This window comes from Catharus ustulatus, chromosome 21, assembly GCF_009819885.2.
Source record: "Catharus ustulatus isolate bCatUst1 chromosome 21, bCatUst1.pri.v2, whole genome shotgun sequence".
NCBI lineage: Eukaryota > Metazoa > Chordata > Aves > Passeriformes > Turdidae > Catharus > Catharus ustulatus.
This window is the reverse complement of record NC_046241.1, coordinates 5662399-5688113: the sequence shown is the minus strand read 5'-3', so window position 1 is coordinate 5688113 and position 25715 is coordinate 5662399. Positions and strand designations below refer to the sequence as shown.

At 43.8% G+C, this 25715-nt stretch overlaps 2 protein-coding genes across 2 annotated transcripts; one reads left to right on the top strand and one right to left on the bottom strand.

Moving 5' to 3' along the window:
* ZDHHC12 (zinc finger DHHC-type palmitoyltransferase 12) lies at window positions 1–4782 on the top strand. Its single transcript, XM_033077892.1, has 5 exons — window positions 1–92; window positions 424–560; window positions 1461–1535; window positions 2664–2830; window positions 3302–4782. Exons 1-5 carry the CDS (start codon window positions 8–10, stop codon window positions 3609–3611), a joined length of 774 nt encoding a protein of 257 aa, XP_032933783.1. The 5' UTR covers window positions 1–7; the 3' UTR covers window positions 3612–4782.
* Window positions 4783–5972: 1190 nt separating this feature from the next.
* Window positions 5973–24706, bottom strand: PKN3 (protein kinase N3). Its single transcript, XM_033077897.2, has 22 exons — window positions 24633–24706; window positions 20981–21263; window positions 20296–20444; window positions 19383–19512; window positions 19124–19275; window positions 18555–18750; window positions 18076–18264; window positions 17723–17832; window positions 17102–17245; window positions 16091–16166; window positions 14486–14672; window positions 13677–13788; window positions 12805–12881; window positions 11436–11502; window positions 10791–10882; window positions 10260–10436; window positions 10110–10172; window positions 9491–9567; window positions 8841–8983; window positions 8499–8606; window positions 7861–7941; window positions 5973–7038 (listed from the first exon to the last, which is right to left on the bottom strand). The coding sequence occupies exons 1-22, from the start codon at window positions 24654–24656 to the stop codon at window positions 6826–6828; spliced, it is 2850 nt and encodes a 949-aa protein (XP_032933788.1). The 5' UTR covers window positions 24657–24706; the 3' UTR covers window positions 5973–6825.
* Window positions 24707–25715: the final 1009 nt, after the last annotated feature.

Sequence of the window (25715 nt, the reverse complement as noted above, 5' to 3'; positions counted from 1 at the left end):
GGGGGCCATGGGCCCGGGCGGGCGCTGGGTGCGGGCCGCACACCCGGCCCTGAGCACAGCCCTGGCGCTCGGACTCCTCCTGCACCGCACGGGTGAGGCGGTGCCCGGCCGGGCCGCGGGGAGGGGGTGGCCGGGGCCGGGCCGGGCCGGGGCCGCTCCGCCCCCGGGGGCCGGCGGAGGGAGGGCGGGGATGGCGGCCGGGCCGGGCCGGGACACGGGCCGTGGTCGCCCGGCCGCGGCCCGGGGGTGCCCCGAGGGAGGGGCGATCCTGGGGAGCCCCTTCTCAGCCTCTCCTCTCTCCTTCAGAGAGAGCCTGTCTCTCTGTATCTTCATAGATTCGGGACCCCTTTGCTGAGCCCAAAAAGAAAAATCCCGGACGCTTCACAAGGAGCTGCTGCTCTGTGTTTTTTGGGTACCTTTCAGATCTGCAAAAGCAAGAGGAGCGCGGGGAGCTGCTTCAGCCGCTGATCTTCGTTTTGCTGGTGTTATGCTCGATCCTGCTGTACTTCAAGGTGTCTCTCATGGATCCGGGTTTTGTTAAGCCTGAAGAGGAAGTGAAGGTAAATCCCTTCATGAATAGAACAAAGTGGAGTAGCTGTAAAGTCTATAGGCTTTTCTACTTTTTCCACTCTGGTAGGTAAGAACAATCTGAAACAGTTTCTGTCGTGCTGGCATGAACAACACGTGCACAGACCATTTGGAGATGGGCACAGATTGTCTCACACTGGTATTTCGTGACAGCAATAGGGTTTACAGGCTTTAAATGTGCCTTTAACTCCACAGTGCTCTTGTACATAACTGTGCCATTTGAGCCCAAGTCCTCTCCTAGAGCAGAGGCTGCAGTGGCCTGTGCAGTGTATATATGACCTATTTTACAATAACTGATAAGTGGTATAAATGCAAAAAAAGTCCCGAACTGAAAGGCAGCCTTGGCAGACAGTGCTCTCTGCAGCTCTATTTATTGAACTCTTTATGGATTTGTTACCCTCTCAGAGGACACATCCACAAACAAGTTACAGTGAAATAAATGGTGATGCAAAGTTTCAGTAACTGCTAGTCTGCTCAAGGTTAACAGCCTTATAGTAGGATAAAAGCATTATCAATCATTAATGCCAGTGTTGGCTGTCTATGACTAATTAGCACTGCTCATACTGAAAAGATATTGTTACTGTGTTTATAAGTGAAGTCTAACTTTGTTTTTGTCCCAGAGTATATTTTGTCCACAGTTATTTCTGCCTCTGTGCAAACATTCCTTGCAGGGTTACAGTAACCTGTTCTCTCACTCTACCATAACTGTCTGCAGCTTCTGTAGGAATTCTAAGGAATTACTTTGCTCCTAATGATAGACATAACAAGCACTGTGTAACTGTTAAGCAAAAGGATGCAGCAAGACAGCTCAGTAATGCCTAGACAGCAGTCCAAGAACCTTCTTCAGTCCCTCCCTTTCTCTTTTTTTGTAGGAAGGACAAGGGGCGGTGATCCCTCAGATTCCAGGTGATGTTAAGCTGCGGCGCTGTGGTTACTGCCTGGTGAAGGTGGGCATCCAGGATGTGCTGGAAGAAGAAGGGATGAGTGATTTGAAAGCTTTTATTGTTCTTCAGCTGGTGTTGGTGGTCTCTAACTGCTGCTCAGAGGAGGCTGGGCAGACTGTTAGCTACACAAGTAGTAGTGATGGACACTGGCACACAGGCCAGTTTTCCAAGGCTGGAACAATTCCCTGCTGGTTTATAGAAACAAGAATGTTTTGTTGCCATGAGAAAATTGTATTCTGCATTCTTACTGCCATGTCAACCAGACCTTGCAGTACTGTCAGAGAAGTTATTTTGAAAATATCTTGATACTCAGAAAGGCAGTTGAGTGTGACATGTGAGAACTGCTCATTGTTGTGAACTTGTTCAGAGGCCTTAAAACAACAAAACACTGGCCTGAATAGTAAAAGACAGCATGAAGGAGAAATTACAGCAATGAAATTAGCTCTTAAAACAGTCAGCCTAAAAAGGCTTGTTTTCAGAGTGATCCTTATCAGCTTAATGAAATTAAGCATTACCCTAGCTCCCATAAATTCCTGAAGAGTATCAACCAGGAGGAATGTGCTTATTGCAAGAGGAAAAGCTGGCAAAGCTTTTATACACTGCAGGGGACAAATCCTAGGAAGCACTACTTTTCTCAGAAGGTCTTTCACCTTCTCTGTGCCTGGTAATTGAGCTGTTTTCTGTGCAAGTGTCTTGTACTCATATGGAGGCACCTCTCTGTGCATTCCCAAAAAGCATTGCATCCCTGCCAGCTCTATTTGATAGTAGTGGTCCTGGTTTTTCACCTCAGTACCCTGGCTTATGCTTTCCTGGCCACACTGATTGGCTTTGTCTCCCTCCTTGGCATGCTGGACTTCATACAGTGAGTAGATAATAATGAGAATGTGTGGACAGGAGTGTGGGAGAATAATTTGATTTAAATGCCACCCATTTGAGACTTGACCAGGAGAATCACAATCCCTTTGATTTACCTTAGCAACGTTGATGTGCTGTTGTCTCATAAGTGAGTGTTTTAGGGACAATATTGTGGAGAAAGACAGATTTGCATGATGTTCTCTTCTACCAAACAGGAGTGGGACAGCCATGAACTGTAGCCAGTGGGTTTTTTCTTTTTCTGATTGTGTTTTGCAGCAACCCATGCGAGCCAGGCACTGCCAGCTGTGCCAGCACTGCGTGCGGCGCTACGACCATCACTGCCCCTGGCTTGAGAACTGTGTAGGAGAAAGGAATCACCCCCTCTTCATAGTCTACCTGAGTGTGCAGCTTGTGGTTCTGCTGTGGGGAGGCCGTGTTGCTTGGTAAGGCTGGGAGATGGCATTTGGACCTCTTAGACTGCTGAAAGCTGTGGTGCTCCTCAGGCTGCCATAGAACATAGCAGTGGCTGGACTGGCTTTGGATCTTCACCCTCTTTTGCATCCTGGAGCAGAATCTGATAATTTAAGTTTCATTGTTCATTTTGCTTCAGTCACTGTAACACAATCTTTGTTTACACATTCAAGTGCTGGCAACTCCAACAGGGTTCCAGCTGTTCAGGAGAGGAGTTAACTCAGGGTGATTGTCTCTCACAGCTGTTAGGGGAAGCAGCATCTTCTAAACTTAGATTCCAATCCCTATGGTGCAGTCTCTTCATAGTATATTAACTCTCTGTTGTCAAGGATTATCAGCAGCTCATTAGTTATGAATCAAATTTAAATGTGTCATCAAGTTTGCTTAGTTTATGAAACTAGTTCTGCTTCTTTAACTGCAGATTTATTTGTTTGAATTGAAAGGTCAGGCCTCTACTTTGAACAATCCTGGGAGTGGCTGAAACACAACATTTTCCTGCTTGTGTCCTTCCTCCTGATACTCATATTCACCATTGTGGTCCTGCTGCTGCTTGTCTCCCAGCTGTACCTGATCTCATGCAACACCACAACCTGGGAGTTCATGTCTCACCACCGCATCTCCTACCTGCGCCACTCCGAGCTGGAGAACCCCTTTGACCAAGGGATAATCCTCAATCTCTGGACATTCTTCTGTTCACGCCACCTCACTGCATGGGAGAACATCTATGTTCACATGAACAGTGAGCTTGTCTAGTCCCAGTGTGCCAACACACCTGGCAGGCTGCTGGGTAAAGCTTTGCTAATGCAAGGGATGTTGTTTCCTTGCACTGAACTTTAATGCAACAGGGACTGTGCAATCTGCTCCAGAACCTGTTAATCTTCAAATTACATTTCAGGGATAGTCTGGGTTATTTTTTATATATAAATAGCACTGTTAAAGGCAAGAATTCCGTTCTGGAAAGGGAAAAGCCAGCAGAGCTGATTTCTAGACTGAGCAAAGTATTTCTCTAAATTTATTTCCTTTTGTTTAGTGCATCCACATCTCTCCAGGAGAAATACAAGATTAGTGTTACTATTCATGTTCACTTCTCCAAGGTCTCTCTCCCTTTTGCTGCTAGGGAACAGCAGCAATTACAGATAAAACCAGCCAGGATCAGTGTAATTCCTGTGGCTTTTTTCAGCCAAGTTCTGACTGTGAGAACTGCAGTGCCTTTTGGCAGTAGCATCAGGCATGTAAGAGAAATACTTGAGTAAATATTTAAAGAGTCAAAAGCAAATTTTATTTTGTCCACATGCCTCAGCTTAATGCTTTCCACAAAGACTTAAGGCTTAATACTGTTAATGTGCATGAGAAAGAGCTGTAAGACATGCAATTAATCTTACAAGATAATTAACCTGTATTTTTTGATGCCCTGAGCAGCTTCCTCATGGCTTTTTAAGTTGATGATGCTGCAAAACAATTCACTGTTTTGAATCAAGTCAGTGAAGAATGATACCTTAACTTTTCTTTGAACAGAAAGGTAATCCTTGGCTACTGAGTTACTTCTGTAGATAACACTGTGCTCAGGCCTTTGCTGTAGCTTGGGATGGAAGCAGGAGCAGAGGTGGGTACCTCGTGCCTAACTCCAGTAACACTGTTGGTAACACTACTACTACCTCAACTCACTAGGGACATGTTAATAAAATACAATTTCAATGCAAGACAAAAGCTGCCAGGTCCTGGTTGATTAACAGAGATGAGAGATGCTGACAGCTTTCAGGACAGCAGCAACAGGATCTGTTTTCCACTGAAATAAAAGGTCATACTTCAGATTTCCATGGGGAACTAAAAGGAAATTTGGCATGACCAATCTTAGCTTTAAAACAAAAAAGGCTGTGGTGAGAATTTTAGTTCTGACCCTTTTCTGTTAAAACAAACAAAACAAGAAAAACCACCACAACAAAATGTTAGTTAAAATTATCTTGTGCCTTAATTGTCTTGCCTCAGGAATTAACACCAGCTCAGAAGCACTCAGGGTTTAAAGTTGATGAGCACTCATGAAAAGACTGTGTAGTTACTAACACAGCATGACAGTTCAAAAGCAATTTAAATGCAGCAAAAGATCCTTTTGTAACCAGCTCCAGAGTTTATAATCTGTGTACAGTCTGGTTTGTTCAGGGTAGAAGCTTTATCAGAGGAATTTCAAAACACTAAGGATTGTTTTTGAAAAGCTGCTACACCATTCAGAAGGATTCTGCAGTTTGCTTGTGTTGCTGTGGTACCTGCTAAAATGTGGGTCGTGTCACATTGCAATTCCTGGTTCTTCAAGTATCAGTCAAATGAAAGTTTATCAGCAGGTTCAACAGCTCAAAGCGGTTTTGCTCTGTTTGGTATTTCTTTAAAATACACCTGGGTGTTAATTTACCTTTTTTTGTTTTTGTTTTTTACTCAACCATAAATTATAAAATAAAATATTAAATATGCATTTTTAAATTCTCTATGACTCTCTATGAATTCAAGCGCTAGGTTTCACCTGTGCTAACAATCCACTGCACAGTGGCCTTGAACTAAAGCCACAAAACACACCACAGGGGCCAACACCAACTGCCACTCAGACAAGAGTGAGGAAAATGTGTACCCTGCCCTAACAGGCCAGTGCACTGCCAGGCTGAGCAGGAGGTTGAAAGGATCTTTGTAACGGGAATTTTCAGAAGCAGCTATACTTGGCTCTGAAAACAGGAAATCGAGGTTGAGTGTGAGATATCCCTGGTTTTTACAACAGAGCTCTTACCTCACTGAATCCTGAAGCACTTGGCTTAACAATTCCCTAGATCCTTGTCTCCAGCTACAGCAGAGCTGCCTCAGTCCCACTCCTGTCTCCGTCTGGTGAAGACAAACTGAAAGAGCAATGATTGTGTCCTTGTTTGCATCAGATGCCTCATCTCTAAAAACTCCTCCCATTTTACCCAACGAACTAACATTATGAATTTAAGACATGAAAATGTATCTTGTCAAGTATAATTACAAGACAGATTACAAGGCAATGAAATCACCTTTAACTCACTGCTTTTCCAGGACTGACTGTAATTACTTAGCTGTCCCCAAAAATGATACAGGATGTACACACTGATAAAATCTGTGCAGAGATAACCTGACTGCAGCCACTGGTATCTGACAGCTGATGACACCATGCAATATGTACACAGACAACCTGAGTGAGAAGGAGGAAAGAAAGAAAATATTACTACTGGCATTTATGGAGAAAACTAAATTCCTTCATGTTAAGTATTTTGGTTAGCCCTGATCTGAAACATTCAGCTGACACAAAGGAGATGAAAAGCTGAATATTTATTATAGGGAAAGGTAACTTTATTTTCAAAAAAGAAAAAAAAATGTGCAAAGCTGTGGAGTTTGATATCATTAAAATCAATAGCTTAAGTAGAAAGATTAATCTTCCTTCTGATAAATCACTTGGATCATTATCAAACACTATTGTCTTGGTAATGTTAAAATCCATTCCTTGTCTGGCACACACATAATTATGAATGGGAAATGGCATAAAACCATTACCAGGAGGGAATGCTGCAGCTCTAGAAAATCAGTGAGATGTGGCCATTCCCCTGCTATGCTACAACTTTAAAAAGTCACACTAGTTACTTAGGCTTTTTGCAAAGAGTAACCTGGGTTGCAGAGATGATTTGATTTCATCAAGTCCAGCTTAAATTCCAAATTTCATATACATTCAGTGACAGAAGAAGATATACCCAGTGAAATGTTAATTATTTCTTAAAGGTAATACACATCCAGGATCCTTCCAACAAATGAGGCTGGAAAACCCACAGCAGGTTAATTCAGCTTGCAGGGCACCTCATCCTGGAGCCATCAGCACTACCTGTACTATAAATCCTGTTGGCTTTTCCACTGGCCATGCAAAGTCTCTGTCCTCTTAAGGTGGTAACAATCTCTTCATGTTTTTATAGCCCAGGAATCACACACCTAAAAGGTGTTTGGAGACAAAGTCAAAGTCCTTGAAGACAGTCTGCTCCTTACGGGTTAGGAGAGCAACCTCCTCAGGAGGAGTAAGGATTGGCTTTTGGGAAGTGAACTCTTCATCAAAGTTGCTGATGTCAGTTGGATCTCTTAATGTGGGCACAAAGGGGGGCTTCAGCCTCCTGGCAAACAAGGCATCCCAATCCATTCCCTGTAAGAAAAGGGAGGAAACAGGCCAGATTGACACAAAGATTATTTATGAAATGTGGAAGTCAGAGGGAGAACTGCAGCCTCCCTTATGGATCATTTGCATGCCTTATTTCTACTAATTAGAAAAAAAAAAAAGAGGGAACTGAAAAAAGGCCCAAAGCAAACAGCACAGGTGGTGGTGCAGAGATTCCATGCAGTGTATTTTACAACTGTATATAGGAGGAACAAAACAATAGCTCAGCCATGACCAGGTGAATCTGTAGATCCCAGCAATTTCTGCTGACATCCAAGTTCTTTTCTTGCTCCAGTGCAAAAGCCAAGGGCTATAAGGCTAAAAACTTTTGAGCAGATAAGTAATAATTAGGAGGGATGGCAACATTTGCCTGGAACAGACACATACCCCTGACACAAAGCAATTTAACCTCCATTTCTCTTAAGAGTCGTGTGTATCCTGCAAATGCAGGTGATCAAATAGACTGACTGACAATCACTGTCATCACTAGGTAACATCTTTGATGCTGCAGTTTGATTTTAAAAGGAATATTTGTTCATGTCTCTCAAGTTAAGTATATTTATACATAGAAACAGCATAATCAGAAATAAACTGTCTCTGGAAGCATAAAGATCCCAGAAAACAGACTTTGGGAATGTCATTTCAAACAAGACTTGAAACATATTCCTGAATGGAGCAGTGAGGTGCAACTGAAACTATCACTAAGATCTCCCTGATAACAAAGGGAAATAAGCCTAAGTACCAACAGACAGCAAATCACTCTCTGCTCAAACACAAGAAATAAAAGAGAGGTATAAACCAAGTTCCTACCTTAAAAAAGGGCTGAATTTTAATCTCTTCTGCATCTTTTTCCCCTGCTCCCAGTCTACGCTCCGGACATTTCCGAAGCAGCTGCAGAAATATCAGTTCAAAATTAAACAATGGGAACAAGCATGGACAGAAATAATGTTCCAGAGAGAAAAACAAAAGAAAGGAGGTGGATTGATCCCTCAGTGTTTCCTCATTCTCACTTTGCACCAAGGTCATCATGTGCCAGGAATAACTCAGACCTAGTTCCTTGTAAACAATTTGCCAACAGCAATAAGATACCTACCATAAACTGCATGGAGCATCTCAGCTTAATTGTGCACCTGTGACTATGGGGTCACATTCAAAAACTGAATCTCCACTGAATGGCCCTGACATTCCTGTCCTTGAATCAACACTTCTCTGTGCCAGACTTAGCAGGAACAGTAAGCAGCCTGCTTAGTCATCCTTACATGGAAGAATTGCATTTATGTAAAGAGAAGGAAGAGAAAATATGTGCAAATTTTAAATATTTCCTTAGCCTATATAGCACCTCCAGATTATACACACAAATGCTATACAATCCTAATCAAGTCCCTCTGGATCTACTTACACAGTAAATGCAAATTCCTCAGGGGCCCAGAGACCCATCAGCCCTTTACCTTACGGATTATGGAAAGTGCTTCAGTTGAAAGGAATCGTGGATACCGGACTTCATCATTGACAATGCTGTCAAAGACTTCCTCCTCATCATCTCCAGGGAATGGTGACTGCAGGTGAAACATTCTGTTATTCAATCCACATAGCACCCATTCCTCACTATTAAATGAGCATGAGAACAGCAGGGAGGTGTATGGATTAATTACTGTTTGACAAGCACTATGAATGAGAAAAATGTAACTGAAGAACTAATACATAGTTGGCTACATTTAGCAAAATTTTACTTGGGGTGGTCAGTTCCCCAAGGCTTGATAGTGAGAAGCCCTGAGGGAAGCTGCCCTTACCTCACCAACAAGCATCTCATAAATGAGCACACCCAGGCCCCACCAGTCCACTGCCCGTGTGTACGAGATGTCTGTCAGCACTTCTGGGGCCAGAAACTCAGGGGTGCCACAGAAGGTGTTTGTCCGGTCCCCAAAACCTATTCCTGTAGGAAAAGAACACTTTGGTAAAATCCAGCACAAGTTACTGAATGGATCTGATGCAGCCTCACCTCCTGAAAGCTATAGTTTGTCACCTGATGTTGTTACCTGGGCAAGGGGAATTACCAGTGAGAAGTGTGAAACCTGAGGCCCCCAACAACTCCAAATAAGAAATATACAGACAGTGCTTAAATAAACAGCAAACTCAAGGGAACTTCCTGCATGTTCCACTGCTCATTTACCCATCTACATGTTTTATATTATCCTACATTCTGGTTCCTTTGAGTAAACAGGCACATTTTAAATGCTTTCATAAGTCTCTTGAAGATTACATAACAAGGTATTATTTCGAAATTCATCATGGAGAGATAGGTGAGGGGGTTTTTGTTGTTTGCTTTTTTGATTTTAATTTTTTTAAATGGGGATTAATACAAGTTACACACAAACACCTACTAAAGCCCAGATCCCAAACTGATCCTGATGGCTCAATTTCAGCTTCTTCAGTTACTCACCTTCCTTACACAATCCAAAATCAGCAATCTTCACAAATCCTTCAGCATCTAAAAGGAGATTATCCAATTTCAGGTCCCTGCAGGCAAAGGAGATGAAAGAAAACAGTGGATGAAGACTGAGGATTGCCACCCAATATGGTTTTTTTGCAAGAGACAGAAGGTAGATGTTAATAAAGAGAATAAAATCTAGATTGAGTAAAGTCTACATTTGGTTTAATCATGCATTATTTTGAAGATTTCCCTTAATTGATTGATATTTTCCCCTACAAGAAAGGCTCACAAAGCAGCTTGGAGCTGGGTGGAGCTTATTCATCTGGAAAAGAGCTCCCACATCAGCATGACAAATTACCTGACTATCCCAGTAAAAAAGAAAGCACTTACAGGTGCCCCCCAGAATGTATTGACATGTCACAGAGGATTAATCACCTGCAACATGCCAGATGAATAGCTTCTAGATGACTTTCTCTACTGTGAGCACGATGAACATGCTGATAGCGGCAGGGAAAATAAAGACAGGCAGAAAGATTAGAAACCCCAGCAAGAGAGTGAGCTCAAGACACTGCTACAGGAAAAATCAACCTTCAAGTTGCTGAACTGTCTTGAGTCTCTGCTGCATTACCTATAAACAATTTTCTTCTCATGCAAGAACTGGAGCCCCAAGACCACACAGGCTGTATAAAACCTAAAAGACAGAAATAGTTATCAGACAATATATGAGATTCAAGTTAAAAATTTATAGTGCCTGGAGACAAGACTAATTGTCACTCACTGTGCCGTATGCTCCGAAAAGACATCTTCGTGTATGCGCATCATCAGATCCCCCCCTGGAGTGTATTCCATCACAAAACAGGCATGATGAGGGGTCTGGAAACATGCAAACATGTTCACAAGGAATGGATGATCAGAAGAATTGACCACCTCAAAGATTCGCTTCTCGCAGTTCAAGCTGCCAGGATTCAAAGAATGAAAATGTCAGCGTTAAACAGACTCAGCAGAAAAGCCTGTTCTGAGAAAGAGAGGATGAATAAGAAAACCTTTACATCTTAAGTTAGAGAAATAAAAAGTGAGGGCTAATATAATATTTATCTTATATACTTCCAAACCTTGAGTTTTAGAGTGTTCCTCCGGTGTTATTCTAACAAAAGTTAGACACCATTCTAAGTTTCTTTATTTCTGATTTTACTTAGCCAAGTCTTAATGTCACATTTAACTTAAGAATACCATGGCCAGTACACACCATACCTGCTAGCATTTGATTACACTAGTGGTGGCAATAGTACCATCTCTAAACAAAGCTCACCTATCAATTTCATCTCTCCTAATAATGTCTTTTTTCTTCAAGGCTTTGATGGCATACAGCTTCCCAGTTGCCTTGTATTGGGCTAGCAGTACCTGAAAGACAACAGAAAAGCTGTACTTCAAACAATCTCATATTTCCTTATCAGATTACTTTAACTCAAATTGACACCAACTATTTCCATCCACTCCAGACAGTAATCCTCGAAACCAAACTCAAGGAACTTGAAAAACAGAGCACTTCTGTTTTGCTCCTTGTGCTGCAGAAGGATGTCAGTGTAAGTTATGTCCTTCTCCCAAACAATGCTATCACAGCTGGCCCAGTGCTTCAGGAGCACCTCAGAGTTCTCACAGAGGGAGCTATGCACAGTTTTGGGAATAGAGCTCTTCCACTAGTGATCCTCATGAAAGGAATGGCAACGGTGTGATTTGATTTAGCACACTCAGGACAGCTTTCTCCAGGCTTTGAAGTCACAAATCCTCAGGAATTCTGACTGTTAGCAACAGTTACCAGCTGCTGGGCTGGGTATGTTGTTCTGTATCTGCACTGCAACAGATCTCTCTTGTACTGCAATGTTCCTATTCAGACCCCAGACAGAGCCCCACTGCCACAACCACTGCCCCCCTTCACAGTGTACTTCTCTACTACCTTCCCAAAGTGGCCACGGCCCAACATAGCGATGCAGTGAAAATCCTCGAGCTGCACTGTCCTTTTCCTGAAGAAAAACAGAGAAGAGACAGCACCCGAGAGATGCATGAGCAGATAACAAAGGATTGTGTGTTTGTGTCAAGGGAAGAACTCTGTATAGCGAAAAGGAAAGCAAACAGCTGTGCCAACCACCCCTCACCTAATCCTGACAACTAAAGCTTGAGCTGCTGTTCTGCCAATAAAGAAAGAAGGAAACCCTGATGTAAGGAAATCGGCAGCAGTCTGACTTCCACCTGTACTGACAACAATTACAGGAGCAACAATTCTGACTCTTCTAGGCTTGTTCCCTCAGTTACTTTCAGTAACAGGATTAGTTCCTCTCCACCCCCATCCTCTGGGCAGTAAAACTCCATTTCAGCTACGCTCCTTTAAGCAGGCTCAGCAGCAATTATAATCAGACATAAACATGCCTACAGTGCTAGGAGGACAAGGGTGTAAGAAGAATAGAAGTTCTCAAGCAGGAACTGGAAATTAAACACACTGGGACAGTAACATGTTGTTGGAAGAAAACAGCTGAATAAAGAGATGCCATAGAAGGTAATGTCACCCATGAGGTGTTATCAAGGCAACTCAGGCTAAAAAATTGCTAGCAAATAAGTAAAAAAAACCCAAAACAACCTACATCCTAAATGTTTTAGTCCAGGATCATTTTTAAAAGGCAACAGACATACTCCATACTCCTCCAGTAAAGTGAAATGAAGAGCTGAGTATCTCTCCATGAAGATTTCGCTATTTCTGCTTGTTAAGTCAGTCTTTGTTCAACAACAGTAAACTGATTTTTTCCTTGTCTTGGGTATATTTACTGCTGTGTATCCCTGTTAGATACAAAATGTGTCTGTATAAGCCACAGACTATAATCAACTTCCTGCTTTATGCCTCCCATCATAATGAGAGACAATATACTGTAAATCAATAGAAATAGAAGAGCGTGAGGGGTGCCAAAAGTAGTTCTGGAATGTATTACTTAGCACACAGACACACCTAAATACACTACACCACAGCACTTCAAACACAAGGAAGCCCTTGAAGACAGCTAAATGACTCTACTTTCCACTAAATCACCTCTTACACTGCAGTGCACAGCCTACCAATAGGCTCATATTTGGGTTAATGAACAGACACAGCAGACATTTAGACAAGTGAAGTTCAAAGCAGATTTTTCATTGTATTGTCCCCACCCAGCATTAAGAATTTGCTGCTGAGAAACCAAAGCACACCTTGAGCAGAATTTTAGACTTCATGCTCAAAAATTTGAGCCCAGTGACTCTTTAATCTGTGACCTGAGACAGCCCAAGGTATCCACAGTTACCTTGGAGACGCTGGGATTGGAAATCCTGTTACAGGAGAGCTGCAAGACTTCTCCTCAACATGGAGCCTCTTCAGGCACTAGGAGGAGAAAGAAAAACACAGTGGGTCATTCCTCGAAATCATCAAGTCTAACCTGAACACCCACATGCAACTTTTGTCCTCTGTCAGGATCCAGCATGACCACAGACATGTTTTTGCAGATGGTCATTGCCTCTGCTTGGAGGTAAGTAGCATAAAAACAGATTATCTATGAATATACAAAATTATTCCCATGTACAATAATTTTTATAGGGTCAAATCTTTTAAAATAAACACTTTTAAAAGTCTAGGATAGAACATTTACTTCCTAGAAAATGGCATCTCATGTCAAGAGTCACAATGATCAAAGAATGCAGTTTCCTCTATCACAAAAGCCAAATGAGCAAGGGTAAAATGTGGTAGAATAGATAATTTTACCACTCAAAGCAAATTTCCTGCTCCTTCCTGACAGAAAAGTAGAACTGCTCTTGGTTTTGCCCAGTTTCTTTAATGACAAAGAACCTCATTTACTCCTGAAAGCCTGCTGACCCTCCTTCCCTGCTTCCTCTGTGCAGTATGTTCTGTACTCTTGACCTGAACTCCCAATGCTCACCTCACATTTTGCTTCTCCAAGAAAAGCAAGTTACAATTTTTTAAAAAGAGGTGTTAAAAAAAGTAGAAGTGCAACTCTTTTTGAAGACTCCATGCCAAAACAATTCACTGGATTCTGAATTCCTGGAGATCAGCCAGCTAATGAGGTACCTCCCTAAAGTATAGCAAATTTCTTCAGTAATAAACAAATTGAAAGAACACCAAGCAGCAAAGACAACGTTCCCAATTAGCCCAGACAGTTACTGGAGAATCTGCAGGAGATGGTGTTGATTCCTTGGAGTTGGCCACCAGAAAAAGGCGTGGAGGCTTGGGTGGTGCTTCATCAGCAGATGCAAGCTTAGCCACAGGGCAGTCACTGTATTTGTAAGACAGAATTGAAGGAAATTTTGCCTTAGAGTAGAGCACTGTGCACAGACACCTTTGCATCACCTCTGCTGTGCTAGTTCAGTCCAAATCACTGTACAACAGGGCTCCCTGATTCCCACCATCAGTCTGTGAAGTACCAACAGGATATATGCTCTTCTAAATTAATTAAAAGATGGTTAGACTCACATTCTAACACTGGCTCACTGATGCTATAAAATTAATGAAACACAGGTATGTAGAAATAAGTCAAGAATTTAAAGAAATCTTGATTTTAATAGCAACACAGAAACGGAATTTTTTTTTTTTCTTTCCTAGGTCCTGTGCATCAGTGGGAATACTCTTTAGAGAATAACTGAGTCCGTTTTAAAAAATTATTTTTGGGGAAAATTTCTTCAATAGCACATTGAAAATCTCAAATATGTCCCTTCTGAGTGCTACATTACTCATGAAAGCAGAGTTCACTTTTATCATACCAATCACATGGTGACCTTGCATAGATCAGTTACTGTACTGGTGAAGACATTTAATGAATGGAATTTCCTTTTGAGCACAGAAACTGCACATCTCATTTTTAGACAGATAAATTTTTCTCATTAGTGTCTTCATCTCAGTAAGGTGCAACAGAATTTTAAGATCTACCCTACACCCATTTCAGAGTGTTACACAACACTCAGGACATCACTTACCTACTCCCTTTGGACACTGAATCACCATGACTTTGTGGGGAAACTGGAGGAAAATCTGTGTGATTGGGATCATCAAGTGGGGGACTTAGAGTGCTGATGGTACTACAGGGAGGGAGGAAACTCATCATCAGGCGGCCCCAAGCTGCAACATTCATGTTCATCTGAGGAGCTCGGAGAAATTCCTTCCCTGGAGGAGTCAGAGTCAAACCACCAGTAAGATTACAGCACACAAATTACAGTCTCACCTAGTGTTAAACTCTAGTTTTCAACCAAACACTTGTGGGTTACCCCAAAAGGGTAGCTCACCCTTGGGAGAATGAAGTTTTCTTCAGGGAATAAAGATTAATGATGATGATAAAACAGATCTGCTATTTCACCTAAGTTCAGCTCCATGCAATACCATAATGATCTTCAAGTTGAAATTGAATAGAACATTAAAAATTGATTTTACTTCAAGTCAGGTTTTCTTCTCTTTCAACACTACATTTAAATTACACAGTATGTTAACAGGAAGTTTCTGAAAATGTGTTAAAAAGAGTAAAACATTTGGGATATTTTTATTATTTTTATTACTTCCTGAAGAATATAAATATAAAATCTCATTTATCCTCACTGCCACAAAAGCTCAGTGTGTAAAGTTTTGCCTTATTCAGCTTCACAAGAAAGAATTTGCAGAGAAATAAGAAAGTATGCAAGCAATTCCGGTACACAAATCTCATAAATCTGAGATGCTAGCTCTAGAGAATTGGTAGATAGTCAATAGCCTGTTCACGCTACAGTTCTGTAATTCAGAGTTTTTCAGAAAACATTCCAGTATCTGTTCATCAGTAACAGCATGGCTGGTTAAATTAGCACAGTTGGAGTCCTGGATCTTCTCAGAGAATCATGGAATGGTTTGGGTTGGAAGGGACCTTAATGACCACCTAACTCAAATCCCCTGCCACGGGCAGGGACACCTTCCACTATCCCAGCTTGCTCCAAGCCCCATCCAACCCGGCCTTGGGCACTTCCAGGAATGCAGCAGCCACAGCTTCTCTGGGCAACCTGTGCCTCACCACCTTCACAGGGAACAATTTCTTCCCCATATCCCATCTAATCCTGCCCTATCAGTGGGAAGTCATTCTCCCTTTGTCCTGTAACTCCAGACCCTTGTCCAGAGTCCCTCTCCAGCTTTCTTGGAGCCTCTTTAAGGCACTGGGAGGGGCTCCAAGGTCTCCTGAGAGCTTTCTCTGAGCTGAGCAGCCCCAATTCCCTCAGCCAGTGTCTAGAGCAGAGGGGCTCCACCCCTCTGAGCATCTTGGTGGCCCTCCCTGCTCCAAGAAGTTCATGTCCTTCTTATGCTGGAGGCCCCAAAGCTAAGTAGTCTGTTAAATAATTAGCAATTAAATCCTCCTAGCAATGTTAATTGTGAGTAACAGCACCACGACACTGCTACATTACAGATGGTGCTGCACCCAGCCTGCCTGCACTTCATGTAATGAACAAACTTCCACAAACACAGTAATTAGCAAGAGTTTTAACATCTCTCAGATTGAGTAGGACAGCAGAACCTGCTTGTGCAAACCCCTGCTCTCACCCTGGACAGTCACTTCTCCAGTGCCTCACCTTTCTGTTTGGGGAAAATGCGCTTCTGACGCTGCAGTTTTGGCTTCCTCTCAATGACAGGATTACAGAACATCACCTGTCAGAGAAGCAAAAGGGATTTGTCAGGATTCTCCATTTAAACTGTAAACCCAGATTTTCACACATGCCTGTCTTCTCATCAAAATCTCCCTTCCTATCTGTTTGGCAAGATTCAAGTCACTCCCATACTCCAGACTTGGTTATTCCACATTCACTCTAATCAGTTTCTACTTCAGTTGTGGGTTTAGAGACTGCAATTATCTGCTACCTGAAATTAAAAACACCCCCAGAATTAAGACCAATTTGTATTTCCCAAAAACTCTATCTAGTTTGTGAAGCCATGTATAAAGAACACGCCCATTTGCAGGGCAACAGACACAGTAGTTCATGGCACAGAAGTAAAAACAAAACCAAATGCCACAAGCCAACCACAAAAAACAAGAAGGTAGGGAGAAATTTTGGTACATGAGGTTCAGATCCTACTTTGGAATGATAACCACAGGAACTTTCATCACAATACAAAGGAGAAAATACTGAGGCTTTTAAGGGATTATCGAGATGATCTCTGCATTGATGGTACTTCAAACTATTATTAGCCTCAGAAAGATGATAAAATAAGCATAGCCAGAGGGAGTTTGGATCTCTGATTCTACAGTCTCTGTGATTCAATCCTGACCATTAAGCCATATGTTTAATTAAAGTGACTCACAATGAAAGCAAATAAAAACGAACGGATTTTCACAGAACACACACACATAATTACAGTGGAGCAGCTAAGAGTCACTCCAGGCTATGGCATGTGCACATCTATTCTATCATGTTGTTCCTTATTCTTATATGGGTTATTGATGCAAGAGGGTTTCAGGTACCATTCTACCCTTCTAGATTATTGCTCCTTCCATTCCTTGTATTCTGGGTTGAACGACTGCTTTCAGGGCAGACACCCTAAACAGACAGAATTCCCTGAAAAAGAAACAAAGCTTACATTTATACCTCTGCAAAAAGCATTCCTTGGGGCTCCAGTGAGAGGCACATCCCATGACGCTCATTATCAAGAAAATCATCCAAACGTAAAAACTTCACTGCACAGAGTTCTCTCCAATCTCTCCAATAAATTGCAATTTCTAGCTCACGAGACTGGTGAGACGGGTGAATGGTGGGAGAGAAAACAAAGGCAGAATAATTACATACTGCTCCATGCTCTGGAAATGGCACATGTATTTGTTTAAAAAAAAATCAGTAAACTAAAGAGTATACATAAAAAACTTCTTTAGTGCTTTTGTTCCCTGCTTCTGATGTCTTTAGATCTTCTTAGCTATGGACCCGCTTGGAGGTTGCTGTCTTGGCTCCCCTTTATAAATCCTTAAAAGCTGCTTTGCTGATAAGATGAAATAAAACTGCTCAGATAAGGAGAGAAGGACAGCAGATGCTGCTCTATCTGATTCTCTGGCAGAGATGCTCTGCCTCCAGGGGAAGGCCGAGCTAACTGGCAAACCAAAGGACATGGGGACAGCAGCAATACAGGGTTGAGCTAAGTGGAATGGCAGCTAAACAAGCAAATCAGGTAAGGTTAAAAGGAAAAGCAAACACCACATGAATCTGAGGCAGACTTACCCTGTCCAGCTCAATGGCAAAGCTCTGGTCCCACGCCTGGTTATTAACTGGTCCCCAGTTTGTTTGGCCAACCACTTTATTGTCGACTTTGAGCACAGCAAGGACCTCATCTGGACAAAGGAGGAAACATGGATTATAATGTTTCACCAAAGAAAATCTCTCATGCTGAGGGTGGACATCCCAACCAATTTCCAGGAGAGTCCTAGGAGGAGCAGGCATAATGCAATTTATTCTCTCTCTTAGTTTTGCAGAAATCAGGTTTCTTATAACAACACTCGTACCAGGCTGACCCAGTGAGAAGCCCCCTTGCTCTGATGTGCCACCAGCAGGTCAGCAGGGAACCCTGTACTCACTACATGGCTCTTCATTCCGGTATTTTCCTGCAACACCACGGCCATGGATGCCCAGGCCAACTCGTGTCCGGGAAAGGGACCTCAAATCGCTTGGGCTGCCACAGATGGGAGAAGAACTTGTCATTCGGGAACGTCCTGGAACATTTTCCAATAGATCCTGACACCCCATCAGTCTCACTTCCAGTGTTCCTGAGGATTTTAGGAGAATGAGGAATATTATTTTGTAAAAGATAAAGTGATTCCAGTCAGTCTGGCCTCAAAGAGGTCCCAGAATTTCTCAGATTCATGATTTCTTGAGTAATAGTTTAAATTGACTCCATATTAACAGACTGCAAATCTGTATGCTCAGAAAGCTCTGCCTGACCTAGAAGACAGAAGTCCAGCCCTTAGAAAATCCAATGTCCATATAACAACAATGAGAAGAAATAGAATTCATTTTCCTCTCTGTCCTCCTCACATGTCATGCAGGATCCCTTTACCTGTAAGGGCTGTAGGTTTGATGACTGAAGTGGGTTGGATGTTGCCACGCCGGGCTCCCAGGGAGGAAGTGTTTACTAGTTCCTGTTTAATGAGTGCTCTTTTTGGGTGATCAGGAGAAAGCTCACTGAGCTGACGTTCCAGGGAGAAGCGCAGCAGATCAATCTTCTGAGAGGACTCTTGCAAACGACCCTGAGCCTACCAGTGTGAAGAGAAAGAGTGTGAACAGAAAGCAGGTAAAATTTTTCCATGTAGAGCCTCAGGCCAGGTATTATGAATTACAGTAAGCTGAGAAAAAATCCAACAAGACAACATCTTGCTAATACAGGACAAAGATAAAATATTTTCCCATAAAGCTTGAACCCCCACTTGTATCATTTCTGACGTTTCTGAGAAATTTCACCAAAGCAAGGAACGCTATCTCTAGAAGGGAAAGTGATACCAGTCTGTCTCGACAGAGACAGGAAATTCCTAAATTAGTAACTCGGTTAACCCTGATCACTCATGATAAATCACTAATGTGGGGGCATGAAACCACCCTCTCAAGAAGGCCTGAGCAATGTCTGCTTACCTCAGCCAAAAATTTGCGATCCTGTACCCGACTCCCCCCCAGAATCTTCAGCACATTTTTCGCCCCCTCTGCTACAGCAGCTTCAATGCGCAGGTGATGCCTCAGCTCCTCGATGCGCAGCTCCAAAGCACTGATGGTGGTCCCCATCCTCACTGGCCATTTGGGAGGTAAAACATGGCAAGGATGAAAATCAGCCAAGTGCTGTGGATCTTAGGGCTCTGTCTACATCTGTATCAGTTAGTTACTTAAAGCATGTTACCTGCTGGATCCACTGTATCTTCCATCCCTCCTGCTGACTGAGATACTTTGACAATGTGCATGCGGATTATTTCAATCTTTGTCTTGCTGTCCTGAAGCATCTGCTGAGCTGTAGCCAACAGCTTCCGCTCCTATCGAAAGGAATCAGGTGCAGAGAACCATGATCACTAAAAATGGGTGATGCTGATGTGCTCACATACAAGGGTGAAGCGGTACTTGCACAAAGTCATAACTGACTCTGGAATGGAATACACGAGTGGTTATGTAAAGGAGGCACCACTGAGGATCAAGGACTCTGAGATCACGATCTCCATTTGCAGAGGGAAAGGACAGGTCAAGGATGTGCCCAGTTAATACCAAATCCTGCAGTCACTGTGACTTGTTGTTCCCTGGTTAACTGTGCTTACAGTGTTCCATGAGCAGAGGTTTTGAACAAACAAAAATATCACAGAACTCTTACACTGCTGGTCTTATTGAATAAAGCTTCATAATAAGCTTGGATTTGAAATGTTTTACATTATCTTTTGACTTTTAAATACGATTATGCCAAACTCAAAAAATGATACAAATATGAATCCAGTAAACCTCTGAAAATTTTTCTCACATAAAGAGATACCACATACTGTGCTTTATCCTAAACAACTCAGTGATATCAAAACATCACCAACTAACTCAGTTACAACACCAATGCTTTCTTAGCTTTCTTTTCTCATCAGTGACTTAATGTACCTCTTATACCACCCTTATGTGCTGTCAATATGCTGAGACTCAAAGAGCTAGGATTCAGGCAAACAAGCTTTGCAAATTAATTTCTCTCCCACATCAATTATCAGAGAGAGATTTGTGTATGGACTTAAAAGACAAATTTTGATCCACTAATCCATGCTCCCAAATGGCTCTTTATTCCTGCTTACCTTGGATGTTGAATACATTTGGATCATGTTCTCAGCTCCTTGCTTCACTTTCATTTCAACGTGCAGCTGCTTTTTCAAAGCTTCAACCTTCCTTGCCATGGGGTCTGGGTTTCTTTCCCAGAGACAGGGATCTGGAGATACAGATCCATCTGCACAAACAACACAATCAATACCATTAGTCATCTTGTCTCATTTCATTTCACTGGGTTGTAGATGGGTGATTCTGCAAAGGAAAGTTGGCTGTAAAATAAGGTACAAAAAGGTCTTGTCTACAAAACTGACTGGGAAACACTTCCAAATGAAGTTCAAGCTCATTTCTGTAAATATTTCTTAATTTCTCAATGAACCTGTCCTAACAAGCACTCATCCAATTTTATACACATTCATCCTATAAAATACTTGGATATTCAAATGCCCAAACTCTATTCATATCTCTTCCACCTACAACCTATTCCTGAATATTGTTCATGCCTGGCACTCCCAGCTGGTTTTCTCCCTACACCTCCTTTCACCTTCATAGCATCATTCTGAACTTTTTATACCACAGATAATTAATTTCATCAGCTAAACACCAAGAAGCTCCCACTACTCATGAGCCCTCTGCTATGGACTGTAACAATTCAATATCTCTAGAGATTGAAGCACTCTGTCAGAATGTTCCAGTCAATCATGACCCAAGACCTACCTGTGGTACTCTCCTCTTTGTCTGTTATCACAATCCTTGCATTGAGCTCCTGAAGTTCCCAGTGCAGCTGCTCCAGTTTTCGGTTGGAAGATTTCAGCACGTGCTCGATGTGAACGAGATTCTTCCTGTCTGTTGTTGCTTTGCGCAGGTTTTCTGCTCCCTCTTTGATTTTCAGTTCTTTCTGGATAGCCCGGCGAAGCAGCTCCTTCTCACCCTCCAGTTTCTGCTGGAAGCTTGGATCCATTAAGTTCACACCATTGCCCAGCTGCAAGAGAGAGCTGCCCTGCAGCCCAAGAGCACTGAGCAAGAAGATTTCAGAGACAACACAGGCCAACCATTTTTATGACACTGCAGCAATACCCTCATAATATTCCACTCCTTCAATTCACTCAGAAATTCTGAAGTCAATCTTTCACCAATTTTTCAAGAGGACAACTTACATTTCAATTACAGAGGACAGAACACAACTTTGATCTTAACATGCCTTAATTTAAATTATAATGGAGAAAACCCCTCATCTTACTCATCCCCTTGTTATTTAATGTCTACACACATCTTTGTTCTTCAAGAATCAAAGTTCAGCCAATATTTGCTCTTCTTCTGACCAAGACTAACTTTTACCAGTATGATGTTTTAGATATAGATTTTTATCTGACTGTGCCTTCATGCTGCTCAAAGACACATCTCAGCTAATCTGTTAGAGCTTTTAGGAATGCCACAAGCATGTGTTAACTCTCAGCTGTTGTCCCTGAAGAAGAAGAACACAACCCTACAGCTGTTCCTACAAATTATCAAGCAAAAGTTTGACTGTCTGCTGTGTCTGAAAAGGTGAGCAGACTGCTGTCTCAATCTCTGTTCTCTAAAGGCCACGTTGAACACCGAATATTTTGAGTAGCATTAGTGACATTCACACTTGTCCTGGGCTTTGTTTTACAACATTTACAATACTACTTGTTCTAGTGATGTATGGCTCAGGAACAGCTCTGGACAGAGCTGCTCTGTCACAGACTCTGGACATGCCCAGTTTGGGCAGAGCAGAGGTTTATCTCACTGCCCAAATAAACACTGGATTCTGACAGGAGCTGCAAAGCATCCCTAAGGGTGCTACCCAACACCAGAACACATCCCAGCAAGAGCCTGTGCTTCTCTCTTCAACAAGAAGAGCAGCTTTAAGGCATCCAAAGCAATGAATGCATTCATAACCTCGCATTAATGACTCACACCCATGGCTTAAACTCAAAAGAAATGATCAAGCACTGTTACACTAACTGGCTTAACATCACAGAGCACGTCAGGGCCTAAAGACAGCACTCGGGAATCCCGACTTGTTTTCACACTCTGTCACTGGTTGACCACATTTCCAACAACAAACCACGTTGGCTTTGTGTTACTCATGTACATTAATATACTTCCAGAGTGTGTAGTGCCTCCAAAGCCTCCTCCAGGAACAATTATTTAATCGAAGACTCAACTCAACATCCTTGATCAGTTTTTGCTACAATTTCAGTCCAACAGCACAAAGGAAAAGGGGGGAAAATCCATTTTAAAAGTTGGCCTAAATCCAAGATCTGGCCACAATAGCCAAAATAGGAGTTGTTCAGATTGGTAACGAAACAAAAAGGTTCAGACTAACATCCTGATTCCAGGAAGTTCTCGCCCAATTAGTAAAGCCAGGAATTAAGCCAGAGCTTTGAAAGACATCCAAAGTTTTGTGAGGAAGAACTTGAATCATGGAGTTCCTGAGTCACAGGCAACCTTTACCAGCCCTAAGTTGGAAAATCAAAAAGCTCTTTATCCAGCCTGCAGCAAGTTACTAAAAGGAGCTTGATGGTTACAATTCTCATTTAAACAACTAATAAAAGCACATAGATTCATCTTCTATCCAAACTATGCAAATGGGTGTAAGAATTTCCCCCCCTGGATCCATTCAGAGCAAAGAGTGGTACAAGAGTAATACCAATAAAAGGTGCTGAATATGAAGCTCTGGGTATTGATTCAGACAACAGGTAGTCTCTGCAGTTCTCAGGTCAATTTTCCTCCACATCAGTCTCTGTCAAAAGCTAATCTGAATATCAGTTAACGCACCACACTAAATTTCTTAATATATTTAGAATGTAACGTTTCACTTCCCCATCTTCCCCTCTGTGGATCAGAGGGTGCCATAACATCAACACTGTTTGCACCAGGAAGATAAAATACTCCATTTTTGAGAAGCACGGGAAAGACAAATTTGCATGTGGGTTGAGCCATTTTGCCTTCTGGCTCAGGACTTTCAGTGGGGTGTCAGGACACTGGCACAGCCTGTGCTGCAGCTGTTCTTGGGTTCCTTGGGAAGGTCAGTCTCCAACACAATCCTGAAATGCATTTGCAGCTTGCAGAGAAATACCCAAAGCAGCTGAAATTGGCTTGCTTTTGGCATTTGTAGTGGGGATGCTGGAGCTCACCCAGGGCTTCTGCCAGGCTCGTGTCATACACAAGTCTAACTAGCAAAGATTTCAGCAGTATGAGTTACACTTAATCCTCTGGATTGCAGCCAGGGAGATCACATCCCATCAAGTATGCCCAGCTTGGAAATGAGTTTCACCTGCACAAAGCTCAGAGCAGACCTGGCCTTTACACTTTCACCACTAACACAGAAATTGATTTATAATTTCATTTAATAAGCCAGTGGTGAGGCTGCCATCCTCCCTGCAGCCCAAACATTCCCAGGACATCTTAAATCCCATCTTTCACAGCAACTTTGTGCCGTAGGGATGAGGCCCACATCGGGGAGCCTCATTCAAGTGTTACAAGAAAAAGTCACTAACTTAGTGACTAACTTAGTCACAAAAGTCACTAACTTAGCGGCTAATTTAGGAAAAAGTCGCTTGTGGTGCTGCCTGGAGCTTTCCCAACTCCAAAGCCGAGGGTGGGAAGCAGCGAGCCCAGGAAGCGCCGGGATGGGAAGAACCCGGTCGGGCGGCAGCCAGCGCTCTTTGTGTCGGTCTCTCTGTCCCTTCTTTCCCAGATTAGGCTTGAAACTTTCGTCTCAAGGGAAGGAGGAAGGACATCTCCCCCTCTCCGGGGAGTTTGTTCCAGACAAGAATATTTTCCCAGCACGGAGCCTGCCTGCCCTCCGGCCCCGCGCCAGCCCTGCCTCGCCTCCAACACCTCCTCGACGCCGAGAGATTTCCTCGGCAGGCACCAACTTGGCCCCAACCCCATTTCCCTGAGGCGAAGAGGGACATTTTTAGGGGATCCCACCAGCTTCCCGCACCTTCTCCCACCTCCTTGGGGCGCGGCCATGCGAGCGGAGGGGGAGCGGCTGAAGCCCCTCACCACAGCCGCCTCTGCGGGGCTCCGGCGGGGTGGGACACAGGATTTTCCCGGCGGGGGGATGGATGGAGGGACCCCCGGAGGGCACAGGGACTCCCAGAGAGCGCAGGGCCGCACTGCTTTCCCGACGGGGACATGGATGGAGGGACCTCCGAAGGGCGGAGCCGTGCTTGCCCCGTGAAGGAGCCCCGAAGGGCGGGGCGGGGTGCGGTGCTCCCCCGGCGGGGCATGGATGGAGGGACCCCAAAGGGCACAGGGAACCCCAAAAGGCGCGGGAACAGCCCCCCCACCAAGGCACTGCTCGCCCGGCTACCACCCCCGAGCCCTCAGCGCTCACCTGCGGGGTCGCCATTGCCGCCATTGCTCCGCCCGGACCGGCACTTTTCAAACTCGGCGGTCCCGGGGGCGCCGCCAGCGCCCTCTCGCGGGGGCGGCCCGGGGGAGCCGCCGGCGGGCGGCCCTCGGGAGCGGGACAAGGAGCGGGAGCCGCCCTTCCCCACACGGCCCCGGGGCAGCCGCCGCTCCAGCCCCCGGCTGAGGTGGTGCCGCCTCCGCCCGCCCTGAGGGGAGAGCGAGGCTCCCGTGAGGCGGCGGGAAGGAGCGAGCGGAGGTACCGGACAGCGCCCGGGGAAGGAGCGGTGAAGGGTCAGTGCCACAGAGGCTGCGGGGCCGTGCCCAGGGGAGGGGACGGGAGGCACGGTGGCGGATCCGTCCCTCTGGAAGCCCTGAGCAGAAACGCCCGCGGGTGGCCGCGGCCGGGCCCGTTGTGCTGGGGCCATCGGTGCTTCCCTGTTTCGGTTCTCCCATGGCTCGTGACCGGCGCTTGTTCCCAGCGGAACCAGCGGAGTGCAGCTCTCCTTGCGAGGGATCCCCGGCTCCCATCCCTGCCACGGGGAGATGCCTTCACAGTGCTGGGCTCCGGGGAAGTTTCCCCCTGCAGAACTGCCCCTTCACACGCAGGATCTGAGGTTTCTGCAGAATATTTGAGTGAAAAAACGTCCCGCATGCATTGGCGAGGCTGCAGCAATCCCCCAGCTATTGTAGTGAAAAAACACCGTGCTGCGGTACTGCCACAGCATCAGAGTGTCAGTGCTTAAAACAGATGAAAACAAATTAAAAAGAGACTTGTTGCTTTCAGGTGTTTAATGACACTCTTCAGCAGTATTACATAATGTTGCTACCCTGCTAAAAAGCTTTTCAATCCTGGAGCAGTGCACAACTGTGAATCAGAAGGCATTTGGAAGTGATAGTATTCCCACATACAAATTTAGAAATACACTAATAAACAGATGTGTGTTCCTTTTACTTAATTAGAACAGTTTTTCAAGCCTAAATATTTTGTGATTTGCAACTGAGTAATTAATAAAAGGAACTCATCATTAAATTAAAAATTTGGACCTATTTAACTGACTCGAATTAA

What these genes read in the sequence shown, in the direction of transcription:
- PKN3 (XM_033077897.2), bottom strand. Translation starts at nt 24,656, where the DNA reads ATGGCGGCAATGGCGACCCCGCAG. An exon ending in TTTTCGGAGCATACGGCACA is followed by an intron (nt 10,173 to 10,259) that starts GTGAGTGACAAT and finishes TCTGTCTTTTAG; the next exon opens with GTTTTATACAGCCTGTGTGG. An exon ending in ATGAGATGCTTGTTGGTGAG is followed by an intron (nt 8,607 to 8,840) that starts GTAAGGGCAGCT and finishes TTTCACCTGCAG; the next exon opens with TCACCATTCCCTGGAGATGA.
- ZDHHC12 (XM_033077892.1), top strand. Translation starts at nt 8, where the DNA reads ATGGGCCCGGGCGGGCGCTGGGTGCGGGCCGCACACCCGGCCCTGAGC. An exon ending in ACTCCTCCTGCACCGCACGG is followed by an intron (nt 93 to 423) that starts GTGAGGCGGTGC and finishes GGTACCTTTCAG; the next exon opens with ATCTGCAAAAGCAAGAGGAG. An exon ending in TGGGGAGGCCGTGTTGCTTG is followed by an intron (nt 2,831 to 3,301) that starts GTAAGGCTGGGA and finishes TTGAATTGAAAG; the next exon opens with GTCAGGCCTCTACTTTGAAC.